At 39.6% G+C, this 21103-nt stretch overlaps 1 protein-coding gene across 1 annotated transcript in view; it reads right to left on the bottom strand.

Moving 5' to 3' along the window:
* Positions 1–3274: 3274 nt before the first annotated feature.
* Positions 3275–21103, bottom strand: part of BABAM2 (BRISC and BRCA1 A complex member 2) — a 129787-nt gene continuing 111958 nt past the window's right edge. The window contains exon 12 of the mRNA XM_081000256.1: positions 3275–4074. Within this exon, the coding sequence (XP_080856382.1) occupies positions 4011–4074 (64 nt within the window). The 3' untranslated portion in view covers positions 3275–4010. The remainder of the gene's footprint in view (positions 4075–21103) is intronic.

Here is a 21103-nt window from a genome sequence, read left to right as displayed (position 1 = left end):
AGATTTAAAAAAGTTTTAAATGAAGTAATCCATAAGGACCAGGCAGGCTTTCTCCCAGGTAGACATTTGTTTGCTAATACAAGGAATATTATTGATATCTTGGAACTGTTGCAAACAGATATAAACACAAAAGCAGTTTTAATCTTTATAGATGCGGAGAAGGCCTTTGACAACATCTCCTGGAAATTTATGATGGGAAATTTAAAAGAGATGGGAGTGGGACGGGGTTTTGAGAATGGGATTGAGGCGATATATTCAGAGCAGAAAGCTAAACTGATAGTCAATAATGTGGTTACAGAAGAGTTTAAAATTGAAAAAGGAACTCGACAAGGTTGCCCTATCTCCCCTTTGTTATTTATTTCGGTTCTGGAAGTGCTATTGAATATGATTAGAGGGGATCGGTTGGTGGAAGGAATTCAGGTCGGACAGAAACAATACAAATTAAAAGCTTTTGCAGATGACCTGGTTTTGACCTTGCAGAAGCCAGAGCCTAGTACGAAAAGAGTATTACAACTGATTAATGACTTTGGTCGGGTGGCTGGATTTAAATTAAATAAACAGAAAACTAAGGTTTTGGGGAAAAACTTGACTGATACAGAGTCAGAACGGTTTCAGAATGAGACGGAACTCAATGTGGTTAAAAAAGTAAAATACCTAGGGGTAAACATAACAGCAAAAAATCTAAGTCTATTTAAGGATAACTATGAAAAATGCTGGACAGAAATTAAGAGAGACTTAGATAGTTGGTCAAAATTGAAACTTTCTTTGTTAGGCCGAATTGCTGCTATCAAGATGAATGTATTGCCAAGGATGTTGTTTCTATTTCAAACACTTCAGGTTTTGGACAAAACGGAGTGCTTTCAGAAGTGGCAGAGAGATATTTCTAAGTTTGTCTGGCAGGGCAAAAAGCCCAGAATTAAGTTTAAGATATTAACTGATGCAAAACAAAGAGGGGGCTTTGCCCTGCCAGACTTAAAGTTGTATTATGAAGCCGCAGCGTTCTGCTGGCTAAAAGACTGGCTACTTCTTGAAGACACTGATGTGTTAGATTTGGAAGGGTTTAACAATGCTTTTGGATGGCATGCATATTTATGGTATGACAAGGTTAAAGCAAATAAGGCCTTCAAGAACCATATTGTCAGAAAATCACTGTTTAATGTCTGGACAAAATATAAAGACTTGCTGGAAAATAAAACACCAAGGTGGCTTTCACCTTTGGAAGCTAAGGCCCGAAAAAGACCCAATATGGAGGCTAAATGGCCAAAATATTGGGAAATACTAGAAAAGGATGGAGATAACTGGAAATTGCAGAGTTTGGAGAAAATGAAAGACAAAGTGCGAGACTGGTTACATTACGCTCAGATTAAAGAAGTTTTTAAAAATGACAAGAAACTAGGGTTCCAGGTGGAGAAATCGAAATTAGAAACAGAATTGTTAGAACCAAAGACTAAGGTATTTTCAAGGATGTATAACTTGCTGTTAAAATGGAATACACAAGATGAAATGGTTAAATCGGCTATGATAAGGTGGGCACAGGACATTGGGTATAATATGTTTGAGGACTGGGAAAGGTTGTGGAGTATTGGATTGAAATTTACTGCATGTAACGCTTTGAAAGAAAATGTAATGAAAATGATTTATAGATGGTATATGACCCCAGTCAAACTTGCAAAAATTTACCACCTGACTGACAATAAGTGTTGGAAATGTAAAGAGTGTGAGGGAACGTTCTTCCACCTCTGGTGGACTTGCCCTAAAGTGAAGGCGTTCTGGGAAATGATTTATAATGAATTGAAAAAGGTATTTAAATATACCTTCACTAAGAAACCAGAGGCTTTCCTTTTGGGTATTGTCGGCCAAGGGGTGGTAAAGAAGGACCAGACATTTTTTATGTATGCAACAACAGCAGCAAGGATACTTCTCGCAAAATACTGGAAAACTCAAGATCTACCCACACTGGAAGAATGGCAGATGCAACTGATAGACTACATGGAACTGGCTGAGATGACCGGCAGAATTCGTGACCTGGGAGAAGAGAGGACTGAGGAGGATTGGAAGAAATTCAAGAATTATCTACAAAAATATTGTAATTTGAGTGAATGCTAAACAGGATGCTAGATCAAAATAACTGAGCACCACTAAATTTAGAGGATTTTAAGAAAATAAGTAAGATTGTGAAAATATAACCCTTTTTGAGAACTAGAAGATTATGAAACATAGAAGGGATATAAGAATGTAAATAAGATAATAAATTGCTGACAAAATGTTATAACGATGAAAGTGGGAGAGGGAGATGTGAGGAAGTCCAAAGAAAATGTGAAATTATGTTAAGATAAATGTTACACTGTTTATTATGTTCATTTCTATTGTAAAACCCAATAAATTGTTTAAAAAAAAATAAAATAAAAAAATAAAAAAATTGTTTATTGCAATCTGCTTTGGGCACGGTTTACGGTGGGAAAATGGCATATTTTTGTTTTCGTCAGCTAAAAATATCTTCTGTTAGACAGCGCTAATGCACAATTGGGAGCCTTAAAGTACAAATCCTGGTAGTGCAATGGCAAGGGGAAGCAGGCTCTATCTCTATTAATGGGCAATAGAGACAAAGCCTGCTGGATCAGGCGGCAAGATTCCCTTGTGCACACAATGCCAGCAGAAAGAGGCCTGGTGACCAGGTGCATCCAATCCCTGGGATAAAGTAATTGGGTAGCAATAATAAAGAGTACTGTCCACTAACATTCTAAGAATGATGTTCTATGGGTTCTATCCCACTAAGCAGCCACCCAAAGTATGACTTAGATACAACCCTATAATGTTAGTTACATTTCAAGGTATAGTGTCATATTAGGCAACTAGAGGTGTTCTGGATACAACAGCAGAAATTATTCAGTTTTGTTCTGTGAATCACAACGGAACTAAAGTATGTTTTCCACATGCTATTTACGAACGTTTGATTCCCTGTTGGAAAACACCCTGAGCTATTTACAAAATATGGGAAGTTAGTCCACGGCTAGTCAGACAAGCGGCTTGCCGAAATGTATCACAGGAAAGGAACAACAAATGGCTCAGATGCTGAATGTACAATTCCTGTATAAGAAAGAATCATGCATCCAATTATGTTTTCTTATAAAGTCATCTAGATGTGAACTAAACCATACATTTTAGGTTGAAAGACTATGCATTATAAATTAATAAAGGTACTAATGACACTGTTGACGTTGAAAGCCTGTTTCAATAGTGGCATTTGTGTTTCTCATCAGAGCTGTGCCGTGAATTCATCATAACTTACACATTTAATTTTTAGACACTACTGGTATTCAAATGGTAGACATTTCTTAGTAACATACTGGATAGTGACAAGATAGCTCAGCTCAGATTTGGTACTGATAACAAGAGTACAAAGCAGAATTCTACAACATGGGGGACTTCCAGTTAGAAGCACTAAGAGTTATGTGCCATCATACTCCCTTCTGTAGCAATTAAAATGTTCCTCTGGTTTTGTTCTTTCAGACTCAATTGGAGATAAATCTTCAATACAAATAATTACAAAGGGATAATACGGCAGTGTTTCGTCTAACAAGGCTTATTGCTCAGCTATTTTCTGTTTACTTCTAATATGTCAAAAAGCTGAAATTCATCACGGAAAAGTTCACAAGAAAGCCTGAAACACTGGTATAGAAAAAGAATTCATAAATAAGGCATCACTGGGGGGGGGCACATCTATGCAAATTATTTTTAATTTTGATCACACAGATAAAATAAGAAATGTGTTTGCATGTAGGAAAAATGAGCAAAGTATAGCAAAAAATGTGTAGTCAGCCAAGGTCCTCATATAGACAAGAGTAAATTCAATCTGTGGTGATCACAACAGCAACCCAGAGGCAAAACACACCAAGAGATTGAAGTCCAAACTACTTGCGGGAAGCCATCTTGCAATCTGTTGACAGGCAATGACATAAGACTCTGTTTGGCATCCTTGCAGGATGAGGTTGTCTCCCCCTTATATGACCTTAGAGTTTTCCATTGGCAAATGCTGCCTCCTGGAACTGAGGGACAAATGTTTTGAAATGAGCCCTAGTGGAGGAAAGAAAAGGGTTGAAGTTAGTAAAGAACAAAATTTATTATTATTATTATTATTATTATTATTATTATTATTATTATTATTATTAGAATTTATATACTGCCCTATACCCGGAGGTCTCAGAGCAGTTCACAGAACAAAACAGAGAACATGCTGCACAGGGCAAGATCAGTGGCGTAGCGTGGGGGGTGCAGGGGGCCCGGCCGCACCGGGCGCAACATCTGGGGGGGCGCGCTCGCACTCGCAGCTCTCTGCCCCTACCTGGCTCACTCACTCTAGGGGGCGCAAATTACTTGCCTTGCCCTGGGTGCTGACAACCCATGCTACACCACTGGGCAAGATCTTCTAATGTGCAAACCTCAAGGCAGATCGAGAACTTTTCTCAGTTAAAAATCTCCTTGTGTAACACCTGTGCCTGCCTCAGATCAAGTCTAGCAGCACGATCTCTCAGCCCCAAATAATGTATAAGGGATATCCTTGCTACGTCAGAGGGCTATATTCCTCTTCATTTAAAAAACAAACGAACACCAAACAGCAGATATGTCTCTTAGGTCTTGAACCATGACCAGTTTGCACACTTCAATCTTACTCTCAGTGAGCTTCCCTGTTATTTATACCCCAGCCACTCTTTACTGCGATTCTTTATTGGTGTTTTGTCATGGAATCTGTTATCATTCCCGCTGAAATAGATTTTGTAGGCAGCTAAGTATCATCAACAATGGCTCTCTCTCCTGTCTCCCTCAGCCCAGATATAATAACTCTAATTCTTTTAAACTAAGCAGAGCAGTATTTTGCAGCAATCAGCATGAAAAATGTACTCCCCTCCATAGAACTTCAAGAAATGGACATGCCTGCCATTGTCTGTCATACCATTTGCGTCAGTGTAAGGTGGTAGAGCACCTCTAACATCTTTGATTGTCACGTTTCTGGGTTAATTGGATTCATCCATGATGATAGGGCATGGATATTTAGTAGAGCAACCAATGGAGATAATAAATACTGCAGCTGGTCATAAAGTAAAATCTGCTTTCAGGTAAGTAGCAGAGCAGGGCTGCCAGAGGCAGTCAGAGTTGATCTTAAGGGGATCAGTTAATTCAGGTTTTTGAGAAAATACATGGTATTTTAAAGTAACTTAAAATCAGAATATTTTGTGTATGTTCTGGAACTGATGAGTGCATTAACTGAACATTTTTAAAAGCTTTAGGTTCAGAATCCTATCTTGTTCCAATAATGGGCAGAGAATGTCACATTTACCCCAAAGTTGAATAAATTCAAACCGTTTCATGATAATCTGCATCTTGTAATTGAATAGGAAGAGCAAATGTAATCCACTACTGCTCACTTGCTAGGCTAAAATTTAAATTTGAGCAGACACTAGCCTCCCTTTCTTTTTTCTGTAGAAGAGTTATTCTACAGATTAATATTTCTCTTTCCTCTCATGCTGTTCTGGGTAAATTTCTGGAGAGAAGGTAGCTGTGAATTATATCCTTTGCTTTATTACATTGATTATTATGAACAAAGTTGCCAAAATCCCAGGCATTTCTTAATACAAATTCTATGCCAAGCATCCCTAAAGCAAGTAAAGGGGGGAGGAGGGAATAGCTCTGAATGTCACAATCTGGATAGAGACATTAGCAGCTTCTGAACTCCAATTATTCCTCTGAATGGTGGAGGTTGGAAAACCTGAGTAACCATAGAATAACAAAACTGGAATACGTCAAAAACAAAGTAGCCCACTTCCCAGCAATTCAAAACTTCCCTTGACCTAAAGCAGACTCAAGAAACGCTATTGACTTTATCACAAAGACATCTGACCGTATCATAGAAATGCAAATGGGATCTAGCTGTACAAACAAGTCAACTCCTTTTGAATATTCTGTAGAAGGGGAATCCAGAAGGATGCTGTGCAAATTTCCTCATTGTCCAACAGTGTAAACAATTTGCCACCGGTCTCCTGAATATTCACACATGTGTTGTTTGACACAAAATGAACCCAATGCTTAAACGACCATTGTGCAACGAGGCTTCATCAGAGCTAAGCACAATGTGTTTCTTCTTCCTTTCCTTGTTTACACAAAGCTCTGATTTTTGTGACTTGCAGAAACTAGCTTACCCATCTTCTAACAGGGGTCCTAACCAGAACAGAATAAAATGATACCTCTGTTTACAATGTCTTGCATGCAAAACATCCTCCCCCCATTTTTTTATATTGGCCACTTCTTGTGTTCATATTTTTCTGTAAGAGGCAGTGTTTTATAGAGTCAGTGTATCCCCCACCCATTCTTGGACCTGTGGGAACCATTAACGGAGACAAAGCCTTGGGCAAATTATGTAGTTGCTCACAACATTGGCTTGGTATGTAAAACAAAATACGCCACACTGCACTCTACTATCATCTTGAGGGATGGAACACAGTAAAAATCAATGCAGCCCCCTGTTCCCTGCCTCAAACTGGTTGTTGGAACCTGATGGTACTGCCTGGGAGCAAAAGGGTAGACTGCAGAATAAAAAAAGAAATGCAACAGGCATATAAATAAGAAACTTGGGAGTGATGCACATGTTATATCCTCCATCACCATTCTGAAAACATAGACTCAGATTTGTCATGGTTGCCTTAAAACAGGAATACTCTGATCTGCTTTATCAGAGACACTACATTTGCACTTAAATGTACCTGAGACGAAATAAAAGAAATGATTAAGAGAATGACAACAGTGGAGAGTAGAACTGTCAAAATGATACGCAAACTCTGTATCTTTCCTACCATGTCTCATTATATTTGTATGTTATATGGAATTGTTTGAAGATGCTTTTGCTTTCAAGGAAATCGTTTGAAGATTTTTTAAATAACTAAATAAACAAACAAAAATCACAGTTTAAAAACCAAACTGGATATCTGTGGAAAGGGGCACAAACCACTTTATTGGTTAAAGGTCTACAAAGTCATCTCTGTGTGTGCAGTGACCTCCACAAGAAGCGCTGAAAGCTCTTGACTGCTGTCAGTGCAGTTACCACAGGCTGGATATCAACCAAAATAGAAAAGGTGTGATCCTACAAACCCTTATGGTTGCAAAGAGATTATCCTTCCAGCCATGAAGTATAGAACACTCACCACCCACTGTTTAGTGGTCTGAAGACCTCCTGCCCTTTCCACATTTGAATGTATATCTTCTAATTGTCAATCTCATTTGGATATTTATTTGGACATAGGGACTCTGTGTGTCTGTTGTGTGTGTGTGAGAGAGAAAAATGATGTGCTAATGTGAGCTGAGGATGTTTCTTCTTGTTATATTTGCCAAATAAAAATAAAAGAGGAAATAAGGTGTATGCAGGAAGTAGGGCCAGGAGGAAAGAACTGTGTGTGTGCACGCACACGCATGTTTAGGTACCATGCAACTGGAAGAAGCATGCAAAATGTAAGTGCTAATTGCACACATGCCAGTCCAGAAGCCAAAATGTGTATGTGAAAGATTTAGTCAACTTACAACTGGGGTGCAATTTCATAAGAGTTTTAAAAATCATGCTGCAGAATAAGCAAACAAGATACAGCCATACAGATCACCATTAAAAAAAGAAAAAAACAGGATTAACTGCATAATGTTATAAATGTAAAGAGAAGTTACAAGTTGTGCTGAGAGTTTCTTTGTGGAAAAGGAGTGGGGGGAAAGCACAATTATAAACTAATTTGTAACAACTTGAGGGCAAGGGAAGGAGATGGCAGTTCACCTCCATACCATCTGGCATGCCTGAAATGTGGGTAGCTGATACCAGAGTCTTACTGCTACTACAAAAGAGAGATAGATTGAAGAAGCTATTGCCCTGCAACAGATGGAAATAGCATTCAAATGGATAAACAGTTTCACCATAATTTACAAAAGACTGCGGTGAAAGAAACAAAAAACCAAGTTAATCTTGAGAAGCATCAAAACAAAAAAAACGTTTCTGTACATGTGAAACATGGAACAGAACAATTTCTATTCACGTGAAGCACACTTCTCTTTTTAGTTGTTCTTGTTTTATCTGTAAGCTGCCTTGAGTCCCTGTCAGGGAAAAAGGCGGAGTATAGATAAATATAAAACAACAACATCAGCAAGAACAACAACAGGGTGGGTCTTGTCGTCTGGGCAGCCCAGGCACACCATGCACACTGCCCAGGCTTGTGCCCCAGGAAGGTCATGTTGGTGCTGCTAACACTTCACCCCCGGAGGCGCACTCCATTGTCTCTCGAGACAGATGGATGCCAACAACAACAAAGAATGATGTGATGAAACTTAAAGAAAATGTTACACTTGCCCTATTATTAAATTAGCTGTGCACGTGCTGCTTATATTCACTCCTAATGTCTATCATATGCCACTGGCATGCTGGATCTTCCACTCTCACCTCCTGAACTTTGTAATAATTTGTCAAGGTACATTTCCTCCTACATGTTTTCAGTAGTTTCGCTAGGCTTGTATGTGGTGTTGATTTAAGTCACGTGATGTGTCTTCCCAGGTACCATAGCATGTGGGTGACCGTAGATTACCTAGCATTTAATATTCTGTTGTTGTGCTTGGCAGTACTAGAGTGCAGAAAAAATGTCTTTGCACTTCAAATTGGTGATAGTGTGCAGTCGTTGTACACAGAACCCACACAAGATTTGTAAATTTGTTCAGTTTGCATCAACTAGTGCAGCGGTTCTCAACCTGTGGGTCCCCAGATATTGTTGGACTACAACTCCCATCATCCCTGAGCTCTGGCCTTGCTAGCTAAGGGTGATGGGAGTTGTAGTTCAACAACTTCTGGGGACCCACAGGTTGAGAAAGGCTGAACTAGTGTAACATTTATGCTTGAGAGTCCGCCCCCACCCCCTAAGTTAGGGTCAGTGGTATTGGTGATAGTGAGACAAGAGAGAGGTGAGTGAAAGAAAGCTGAATGTTGCATTTCCCCTACCAACAGAGGGTATAATATTGTATGTTTCACATCCCCTTCCTTCACACCAGAGGCACCAACTGCTTTGGATAGTTAGAGGAAGGGATTTAAGGAACTCTTCCTATGAAACAACCCATTGTGGGGATGTTGGACCATAACCGCAGTGGAGCTCAAGGCAGGGAAAGAAAGGCAGTGCATATCAACCTACGCAGTTACAGTGGTACCTTGGTTTACAACCATAATCCGTTCCGGAGGTCCGTTTGTAAACCAAAACAGGTTGTAACCCAAGGCGTGCTTTCGCCAATGGGGCCTCCAAAATTTTTTTGTTTGTAATCCCCCCCCCCCCAAAAAAGAAGGGTTGTAATCCAAAAAAGGTTGCAAACCAGGACATGCACTTCTGGGTTTGACGTGTTTGTAATCCAAAACGTATGCAAACCAAGGTACCACTGTATTTAATACATTTATTTTGAATCCTCCCAAGACAGCTGACAAATGATACCTTGTAATATTGTTGTCTCCATTTTATTAGTGTAACAATTCATTAGGATCCTTCTCACATGCTTCAGCTGCTGTTTATCCTAGCTTTTATTCAATCCTCGTTCTCATCACAGTCTAAATCCATGCAGCAAAGTTTTGTGAATTTGCCGTTAGGGAAAGGTGTGTGTGGGGGGGGGACTGATAGAAATGAGGTTTGTCACACTCCTGTGCGTTCAACAAAATCTGTTGCAAAGGAAGAGGAAACAAAAGAAAGAAGGAATATGAATTGGGTTGTTGTTTTTTAAATGACCCTGTGAGGAGGAACACACTGACTAGGTTAGCCACATTGTGAGGCAGGGCCCTAGAGTTGTGGTATTTCCTCTTCCCAATGTTTCAAGAAGGACTGATTTTGATCCAGCAAGCTGGGGTTCAAAGGCTCAATAAATACACTATAAGGACGTATCAATACAAGGAAAATCATTAGTTTCTTTCACCATCCATACTCTAGAAGCTATCAAGGAAAACTTCACATTTCACTTGCTTAAGAAGCACATTGATGCCATGCCATTTGACAGTGAGAGCCTCAAAGCCTTCTTTCCATGATATAACTATTCATGTTGACGTACTTCTATCTGTTAATACTCTGGCTATAGTTGCCCCAGTGCCTTAAATGTCAAGAAGTGTCTTCAAGAAGAAAAAGCAAACATCAGTTGATGGTCCAAAGATGGTTGAAAGTATGAAGTGTAAAGTCAGCACCTAAAGTAGACAATTCCTCGCCAGTACAGAATGGTTTGACTTAACCCCAATTTTCAATAGCAAGTGACAGGCCTTTAAGAGAAAATAAATAAATTGCAGAGTAGTCATCAACATTATGTAATGTGCCATTTCCTTCTACAAGACCACTGAATGCACTGCGGTTATTCTTACTTGGGGGCAGTGTCAACTAACCTCACTTGTGCTTCTCTTTATTGGTGGCTTTTAAGAGATGTGCCAGTTATTTCTGGTGTGCTTACCCCCGCTAATTAGTGTTTTAGTATCAATCACTCTAAAAAAAACCAACAAGCTAAAATCACAAATATTTTAGCTGCTGGGAAGGGGATGGTAAGCTATATGGATATACCTCAATGAAAATGAAGGATCACAGTTTGATTATGGAAAAACTCATGTGGAGATCAGGGTTCGAAATTAGCAGGGTGCCAGGTGCATTTTGCGCCTAAAGATTCTCCATTTGCGAGCACCTCCAAAAGTCTGGGTGCCATTTTTTTGCACCTGGCTGACACTCAAGGATTACAGAAATGTATGGGCTTTGAAGCCTCAAAGTGTATGTTAAAGATAAACAATATATTAAGGAGTTTAACAATAAAGAGTAGAGTGTTTTGAAAACTGAAGCATGGTACCAATATTTTTATTGTCAACACCAAATTAAACATATATTAACAATTTCTGCTAAAATGTGATATTAACAATGTGTTACTTATGTGAATTGCATATTAATTCATGCTTATCAAAATAATAAATAACAAGTGTTGCTGATCCCCGCCCCCAGTGGTGACTAGACATTCTGTTTTGGCGCCCACACCCCAGATCCCATAAGCCAGGGATGTCCAACCAGTAGATTGCAATCTACCGGTAGATCCCTGGCTGATCCTGGTAGATTGCGGGATTCTTATTGTGTACAAAAAGTTACAGGGAAAAGCTTAAAAACTCTGTGCAATCCTCCCCACAAAAAGCTCAACAACTCTGGGCAATCCACCCACCCCACGCACACTCCTCCTCCCTCCAATGACAGAATAGGCCCAACAGGAATATGAGTTTTCGGATTTGACAAATGAACTTGGAAAAAGCCAGATTTGGAAAGAAAAAGTTTGGTTTGGCTTGGAAATGGGGGGCTGGATTGACCCCCCTACGCTGGGATGTTTGGACTTTTCAAATCTGGCAATGGGCCGTGAGATGTTTGGGATTGTGGGGGCTCTTAATTTTGGAGGGTCTTTGAAACATGCTTCTAAATACCATATGGAATTCAGTGCTGAATATGGAAAAGGGGCTGATCTGTCAAGAAGGGTTAAAAATATTGCCAAGCTGGAGTTACCACGAGCAGGAGACAAGGGAAAATACAGTTACAAATATGAAGAAGAGCTGCGAAAGGGACATGGAAGAGACTTGAGGGCCTCAGATATAAGGTTGCCAGGTTAATGGGCCAGATCGATGGGATAATAAGGACTGACAAAACCGGAACCAGGAGGAAGGGACGTTGGATGAAGATTGGATGTGTTTGTATTTCTTTTTTCTACCATTAGAACTGTTTTATAAAATTGATGAATGTCAGAAAAATGTTGGAATGAAATTACTCGGCTTTAGTAAAGATGTTTAAAGAATTATGAAAGAATATTATGGTTATGAGAAGTTGGTAAGGATAAGATTTAAGTTTTAAGCTTTAAGGTTTATTTTCTTATAGAAAGATAAGATTAAAACTGTTTAGGGTAATGTAATGACAGAATATTATGAAATATGGAAAGGATTTGCTGGGATAATTAATAACTAGGATACAAAGAAAGGGAGGAGGAGGAGGTCAAAGAAAGAAGGTAATGACAGTTGAGGATTCGAGAATAATGAATTTGTTTTTAAATGTTCTTAAATTGTATTTTTGTTTTTTTTCTGTCTTTTTTCTTATTTTTGAATTTGTATTCGTATGGTTGGAAGGGGTTTGTTTTTTTTTTCTTTTTCTACTTTGTTAACTATTTTTATTTTGTATTTTCTTCTGCTTTTATTTTATGTTGTAACACTTTGAAAATTTCAATAAATATTTTATATATAAAAAAAGACAATGCGTAGTTCACTGCCAGTTTTTCTATACTGGGAGTAGATCGCAGTCTCTTGGGAATTGGACATGTCTGCCATAAGCCATTTGGCTCTTAGCTTTTCTATCCCAGTTTCTAAGACTGGTGGAGATTAGGAACAGGATGATTATTCACAGTGGCCAGTAAGCAGGGACAAAAGCAGAGAAACAGGCATTTGGAAGAGCCCAAAGGGCAGTTATGGGGAGCCCAGAGGCAGGAGGCACTGGATTACAAATTTGGGGTGTATGGGAAGCATAGGTAAAGGGTTGCAGAGACATATCAGGCTGGAAGATTCACATGTCTGAATAGAACCATGAATTCAAGGGCAATTCTGCATTTTTAAAAAAGGTTTCAGGAGAATTGGCATGGTTTCCAAAGTGCATTTTAAGGTATTTATTGACCTGTTTCTTCTCTTCATCTGCACGTAGCCCAGAGTAACACTAAACTTATACAGGACAAACTAAGAATCATAATATTAATTACAACTTCTCTTCTTACATTTGTCTCGGCACTGCAATCAGAGGCCAAGTGATAAATGGAAAAAGGTGGAAGAAAATGCCTTTCAGAAATATTAACATGAGAACACCATAGTAATGTGGCTTTTATCAAGCATTTCTGTTTATCTTATTAGGAGTCACTCCATCTCAACAGTGCCCAACCATCATGATTTATGCAAGCAGGCCAAGAGTAGACTTTCAGTATCAAAGGCTTTGCAATCCAGACCAAATCCCTTCTAATCAAAATAATTCAGACCAGGGAAAATCTGGAGAGCGTTCCACTCTCTTCCATAGATGAGATGAAAGCTAGAGCTAAACTCAAGAAAGACCAGGGCAAAGATCATATGACTTTGTGTCTTTGACCTATTCATCTCAGACTGTAATTATGATGTTGCCAATTCATAATAATGTCATGTTACATAAAGGATGTCAACAGTGTGGCCACAAAGTGCATCCAAGTTCTTGTAAATCCCTCTGACTATACACTTTTTGAAGCTCAGACTGGTAATTCTAAAGGCTTTATAGTTCCCTGTTCTTGCAGCAACTTGTCCTGAAACAAAGAAAACTTGTTTTGAAAATGCTTGCCACCCACAGCAGTCTGTTCTTGGGCATTTGACGAGGAGAGGGCCAACCCTTCCCTGACCACAGATAGTCTGGCTGGCTCTTTTTGTGCAACTCCCAGTAATTAACCTTTAAAAGCACAAAAGACAGATAATAGGATGCTCTCAGAGACAGGGTTACTACCTTTCCAGATGCACTGACCCAGAGACACACACTAGGGGTGGGGATGGTTATAAAAAACACAAGTGATTTCAAGATATTTAGTTTTATTACTACTTATATAACTGAAGTGATCAAGGCAAAAAGGTGAAATTTAAGAACGCATAGAAACTGATCCCAAAGAGGTATTTTAGCCACAGCGGTGGACAGACATCTGCATGGCTTTTGTGGAAAGTGAAACAGAGTCACTGCATCTCGTGCCATGGAAAAACACTTCAAAATTTTTTGGCTCCTTGTGGTTTCGGTGCAACGCCTCGTTGGTGACTGCTTTGGAATAACACACAAGGAGCTATGGGTTCTTTGGAGGAATGGCAGAGTATTGATGTACAAAATAAAAATCACGTGCACCTTCATGTCTGAAGTACAAATACAACACAGCATCTTTTGCCACTAGTCACTTAACTCAAAAAGTGATAGGACAAACGTCTTTCCTAATCAACTGATTATTGCAGTGTGGCAGGAAAGAAAACTGCCTATGAAGTGCTCCCCTCAAATGGTATGTTTCCAGATCATTCAGGAACAGTAACATACCCCTGCCTCCATTTCCTCCTTTCCTCTGTTTCCATGTGTCAATTTTATATTGTAAGGCCACTGAAGTAGTGACCTGTCATGTAAACATCATGGGGCATAGACGGCACTAAGAAGATAAATATGATGGATGATTTTTGTTCTCTGAATAAAAAAAAATCAGGGAATTATTGACCTGCGCTGCAGCTCAAATGGATTATTTTAAAGCTCACGTGCAAGGTCTATGCTGGGCTTCTGCACAACCCCACAGAGGACACACAGACTGACAGATGGACATACCCTCTTTTATTCACACATACAAGCAAGCAACACATTGAGACAGATCCTCACACACATGTAAAGGCCACCATCCAGAGATACTCACTCACATGGGGGACCCTGATCCTGATCATCAGGCAGGCTGCTGTTTCACTGCTCCACAATTTCTGACACTGTTGTCCCCTTCTGGGACCAACCTCCATGCACTACCCTTGTCAGACTGGTGAGTTTATGTGGTTTCTGGCAAGCTGATTCTGGCATATGTGGTGGCAATCAAGCACTGAAACTGCTGGGGGGCGGGTCAGAGGTGACTGCCAGAGTTCAAAACTGCTACTTGCTGCTAGGAGCATGAGAGGGTACAGCAGGCAGGAGCTGAAGTTCTGTGAATCAGAACTTGAGCTCCTACATAGCAATGCCTAAAGTCTCAAGGGTGTAGCTTGTGGGATTCTTCAGTTTCTGCAACAAATGGACTCTGGGGAGCCAGCTTGAGAGGAAGTAACCCATTCCACCACTGGGCAATCAAACTGCATGTCTCTGGGATCCTCGGTCTCCCTCACCTCCATATCTGCCACCTACATAGGCAGCTGCGGAATGTGCACACAGATCCTCCACTTTGTGTTTATTCTAAAGTTCAATAGCAACTTGTTGGATGTCCAATCAGCAGTACACACCTTTCTAATGCAAGGTCTCTGGAAGTTGCCCAACTTTGCCAATGGCTAATGAGAGAGCCTGATCACATGTCCCCAGGTCACAGCTGGTGTGACAGTCACTCTAACTAAAAGTGGGACAAAAGAATACAATGAAATGTTTATGGACTCGTCTCGTTTTAACTTATGTATGCCTAGCAGTTTTAAAGTCCTGTTTATTCCGACAAACAACGAGAATTTAAAACTGCAAATAGTTATTGTTTCAAGTGTGGCTTGGTATGTAGGTCACATTTCATAACAGGATTAGATGGAACTGTAATGTATCATTATACTCAGAAGTATCCCTATGATCTAGAAAAGAAAGTCTTACGTTAAGCATTTGCTCAATAAACAAAGTTTATGAACATCCCAAGGTCACGTAAAACATTTCAAATATGCTTAACGAAAGACGCAGGCCCTATTAAAAATCAACTTCCATTCAAATTAAGCTCTGTTTACATTCAAATTAACATTCTAAAATCTTTTTCTATTTCTAATTACTGTCATCTACAATTCTTTTGTTCCAAAAAAGTAAAGGAAAATTCCATATATTTTGTTTCCTATGCAGTAGTTGTGTTTGACTGTCCTCATGGGACATAAAAGTTTACATTAAGAGATGAAAAGTTTTGTGTGTTCTAGGAGAGCATCTTGTTGGGTTGGTCCATCAAACACACTATTTTATAATTAAACTGAATGTGTTTGTTTTTCTAAGTCATTATACATGTGCCTTACAGAACAGGCAACTATTTGTCATAAATCTAGACAGTATCAGTTTCCAGATTCAAATGCAGAGATCAACTCATCATTTCTATTTGGTTGTGTGACGAGCTCCTATGGAATTCCAAAAAGAAACTTTCCCAATCATTTTTGGTTGGTAAACTGGTTAAAAGAGGACTAAGTATCACCGTATTGGCCTGAATATGCCTCACTTTCCCCAAAATTCCGACCATGAAAAGTTAAAGTGTGGCTTATATTCGCAACCTTATGGTATGCAGCCAGGAGTGTGGGGCAAACAGTGCCAGGAGCACAGCAAAGCAGCGCCCGCCCCGTGCATAGTCCCCTGTCCTCTCTCCCAAGGCCGGGAAGGGAGTGAGGAAGGGGAAAGGCCGACGGCAACACAGTGTGCCCCTCCCCCCGTATGCAGCCAGGAGCAGTGAGGAATGGAGCGGCTTATATTTGGGATTTTTTCCTCTCCCCCCCACCTCCAATTTTAAAGGTGCGGCTTATATTCGGGTGCGGCTTATATTTGCGCCAATACGGTATTACTCTCCGGTGGATCCATGGGTAGTTGGGCAACTGTACTCAAAGACTCTCTATGAAGATGGGAGTCACTCAAAGCACTGCTGCTGTTCAAGTATTTTACTACTGGACCATATGAAATATACCAAATATTTAGCATGGCAGTATTCTAGTTTAGCATATTCTACTGCAATAGATGAATACTCAAGTTAAAACCAACATTAGTTAGCAACAATTCTTCAGCTTCTTTTGGATTTCTTTCCCTCTTCCTTCAGGCCAAAAGATGCATGCTGCATCCATGCTCATTTTCAAGGTGTCCACACACATATTTAGGGTACAGAAGGAAATAGCAGAGAAATATCTCTCACCGATATTCAGTTCACATTCCGGAGAGCAGAAATTGTCTTGTGAAGAATTCCACTATGTAGAGCAATACATAATTAAAGAGTACTCATTTCTGGGCATTGGGGGGGGGGGGAACTACACTTTTAAAAAAATGTACTGTGTGTCATAAGAGATCCTATACTTTCATTGAATAAAATAATCTAAATGTAATTATATCCCTTATTTAATACTTGAAATTTTGCTATATACAACAATGCTGAGATGGAATGCTCCAATACTGCATATTCGTTATTTAGAAAACCCTGTATTCCGTCAAAAATTTCGCATATGCTTATCTCCCACCATGGCATTACATCTTTAATCATTGTTTTTCCTTTGCCAAAGTCAAAGATTTAATGAGAAGTGACCAGAAATAAGTTTCCCAACCCTCCTAATTTGGCTGAAATCCACATTATGCATGACAGCACTGAAGATCCCTGGCAGGCACCTGTCAGAAACCAACATACCATGTCTTAAGAGCTGCAATCAGCTATCCAAGACGACACTTTTCAAAATGTACATGAAAAATGTGATTCAACTAGCCAGACACTACTACAATGCCACCCACCGTCATGAACATACACAGATTTCACTGCAATATAGATTGCTCCTCCATTACAGGCCATCATTTGCATTCGTTTTTGGTCCACTGGTTTTTTATTTGTCTCTACCACAGCATCTATCTAATTAAAGGGGATTTTGTTACAAGAGCTGTTAAGCTAATAATGCATTAAGTATCTTAATAATAAAGCATTATGTGATATTAGAGTAAAATGTCGCTTCCTTCTACTTTCGTCTTTCTGGATGTTGGCATTTTATCCCATCGGTAACTATATATTTTATTTAGTGAACAATTCCTTGAAATTAAAGTGTGCAAATTTAAGGAGGGTAGGCTTCATTAACTCAAAGGAAGTAAATACGGACCTTTAGGGTTCTTTCCCAGAATCCACTCTACTTTCCAGCTCCCGGAATGAAATCTCACTATCAATACTTTTAATGAGATTTGCAGTGTTTAGTTAATTAATCCATTTGATTAAAAGTCATTTCAGCTGAGTTAAAATTTCTCCTTATAATTTTTTATTTATTTAAAATAATATTTCTAACGCTAAAAATATTCACGGAAAACGTGGTTGGCAGGTACTTTCATAGAAGAAGCTCTCCTGCTGGCTTCAGGTTTAAAGTGCCCTCTGAAAAGTGAACATCACCGAGTTCCTTCCTAAGGTTTGCCAGAAGCATAGCCTGGAACATGGCAGAAGAGCGTTTTTTTCTTCAACTTTAAACTGCAAAGAATAGCAGTTGAAAGGAGTGGCAATGGAGCTTTTTGGCATCTGACATTTTCTTTTTCCTGCATGCACTGGATGTTGTCATCTATGCCACTTGGGGTGACAGGATGAGATTCCAGATGCCACAATCATATGTCAGCTGCCCCTGAAAGCCCTCTTTCCCCCCATCTGCAATGCCCTGGACTGAGTTGGCATTTGGACACGGTGGAAAGAAAATGGTAGCTTCCAGGTGAACTGTGGTCACTATGGGATCAGAGGGTGGGCAAGCATCATCAGCATGGCAGAACCTACCAAGGCACTGGTGCTCCAGTACCTGCCTAACATGGATACCAGGTCTGAAATAAACCATATTTGTGTTTTTGCATAATTTATCCTGCTTCTCTAATCAAGGGGAGGGGCAAGGAGTTGCCACCCACAGAAGTCTTACTTTCAAGTATCTGAAATGGTTCATTCAGAGTCAACCAAGTATTGCCCTACATGTAGCTTCTTTGCACCAAAATGAGCTAGAATTTTGCCTCCTTCCCTCCCCCATAGACAAGGACAAGATTCACAAGATGCTGAAACATTTTAACTGCCCTTGCCTAGATGTGTGGGAAATGCCTAACTTGCACTTTTTAGAATTTAGACTACGGTATGGAAACATGGCTAACGCCAGGCCTCGCCTGCATTTCCTGAAGCCTCATGGGATTTTTCTGGAACTGAACAAAGCGTAACTGAGAACAGACACTAATCCGGCATGCTTCCAATAGCTAAGTATTACATGCACAAACAAGTAAGCTTTATTTACAATATTCCTACATAAAATTGCAGGCTGAGAGACTGTATGTTCTGTTTACATAGACATGAATGCCTACTTAAGAAGAGAAAAACACAACATTTTTTTCCCATGGAAACAAAAATCCTGGGTCTGCTTTATATCTATACCATGAATAGGAGCATTGGTTGTTCACAATTAGCTATATAATTTTATGCCCACCATAGATTACCATGAACTGTATGTTTCAGTACACTGGCCTGAAGCTGTCTCCATGCATTCCCCTTTTCTGCAAAAGTAGCTTTTGTGTTGTGAGAGTAGAACTACTCTTGACGGCTAATCTATAGATGTCCTCTTTCCCCCAATCTTCTGTTTTTCTTATAGGTCATTAAAGTCAGAGTGAATTTCTGGGTCAATCCATTGCAATCTACCTTCTTCTATAACTATCTCCACCCTTAAAATGGTCCTAGCTACTTTCTCACGCTTCCTTGTTTTGCTCCTTTAATGCAGTTTGTTGTCTCTCCTTTAACTTCCTTCAACTTTCTCCAGCTCACAACCTTACCAATGCACTCACATTTTCTCCCCACGAAGTCTCCTATTCATTAATTTGACTTGACCACAAATAGGCATATGGACGGCAATAGATAAGCAGAAAAGACCCACATGTTGTTCTGTTTACTATTTACATTTTGCTCCATACTACTTCATTCATACTCATGGTAATTTATATACGGGCCTCAAAGAAGATAGCAACTCAAACTGGGTAAGACAGAAAAACAAACAGTTTCAAATCATGCCGCTGTTACAGCAGACTGGCATTCATACATATTTATTTCAGGAGTGGATATTTATTTTCAAACTAATTCATAAATCTCTTTAAGAGAGGAAACAAGATTTTTCAGGACGATATGACTGTGCGTTGTCCCCATTTGTAAATACGGGACATAAATAAGGGCTTTACAAGGGGAAATATATGGAGTCACTTTGTATATAAAAAGCAAGAGCAAAAATGGAGAAAGCTTGTGTAGAAATTACTCATCAGTTGGAGGCACGTAAGTAGAGAGAATTTATAAATGAAAACAGGCAAAGAGAAAGAAGGTGGGTGTTTTGAACATAAAAAGTAAAAAAGGTAAAGGTAAATGACCCATGGATGATTGAGTCTAGACAAAGGTGACTATGGGATGTGGCACTCATCTCGCTTCAGGCCGACAGAGCCAGCTTTTGTCCACAGACAGCTTTCCGGGTCATGTGGCCAGCATGACTAAACTGCTTTTGGTACAACGGAACACCGTGACAGAAGCCAGAGCACATGGAAACACTGTTTACATTCCTGCCGCAGCGGTACCTATTTATCTACTTGCATTGGTATGCTTTCAAACTGCTAGGTTGGCAGAAGCTGGGACAGAGCAATGGGAGCTCACCCCGTTGTGCGGATTTGAACTGCCAATCGGCAAGCCCAAGAGGCTCAGTGGTTTAGACCATAGTGCCACTCAACCATTTCGCTCAACAATGGCACTTAAAATTAAATAACAAAAGTTGATAAAATAGCCTATAAAAAACCCAACCATCGACTTGTATTATTTTTACTAATGAAACCTGACCAAGAGATTTTATAGGTGTTTCCTAATTTTTATGAAAAAATTAGAAGACCTGAAAAAAGATTCTAAGTTTCTTAAATGAAAATGTTCCCCATATGACTTTAATGCACAATGAAAGCTAAAAATGAACATTCAAGTTCCTAACGAGGGACTTAACAGAATAAACTCAACCTCTGAATATCAGGACTAACAAACAGGGCTTGGTTCCTTGCAAGCATGAATTGGATTATTTTGTGCATAGCCTTACTGTCTTAAATCCTGGCATAAGAATAACCCTGTTGGATAAGATCAAAGGTCCACCCAGTCCAGGATCTAGTCCTGATTCCAACAGTAGTTGGAGAGATGCCTCTGGGAAACCCACATTTGAAGGCAAAAATGTTTGGTCTCAACCTCCAGCCGATGGTATTAGGAGGAACATACCACTGACCTCACATTTGAAGGCTATTGCTTGATTATACGAACAGCTTTGTCAGTCCAATGGTCAGGGCAGAGAGCACAACCAGAAGCAGTGAAAAGGAGGGAATACAAAATGATCTTCTTTTATGATGTCTCCCCCAAACCTTTGAAGAAATTGTGAAGGCACTGGATTTTAACTTGTTCATTTTTAAAAAAGGTCTTATAATAAGAATTTACAGTGACCTCTGCAAATTCTTATACTACTACACCTGTCTATGCTGCGTAATATTTTGTGAGAGATGATATTGATTTATAACTGCTTCTCTTGATCTTCTGAGTAACACCCATGCCAGAACCCTGGAAGGGCAAGATAATAAGGACACACCCAACAAGA

This window comes from Podarcis pityusensis (assembly GCF_964106645.2).
Source record: "Podarcis pityusensis genome assembly, chromosome: 3".
Lineage (NCBI taxonomy): Eukaryota > Metazoa > Chordata > Lepidosauria > Squamata > Lacertidae > Podarcis > Podarcis pityusensis.
The sequence above is the reverse complement of the archived record's forward strand: the minus strand, read 5'-3'. Positions and strand labels throughout refer to the sequence as shown.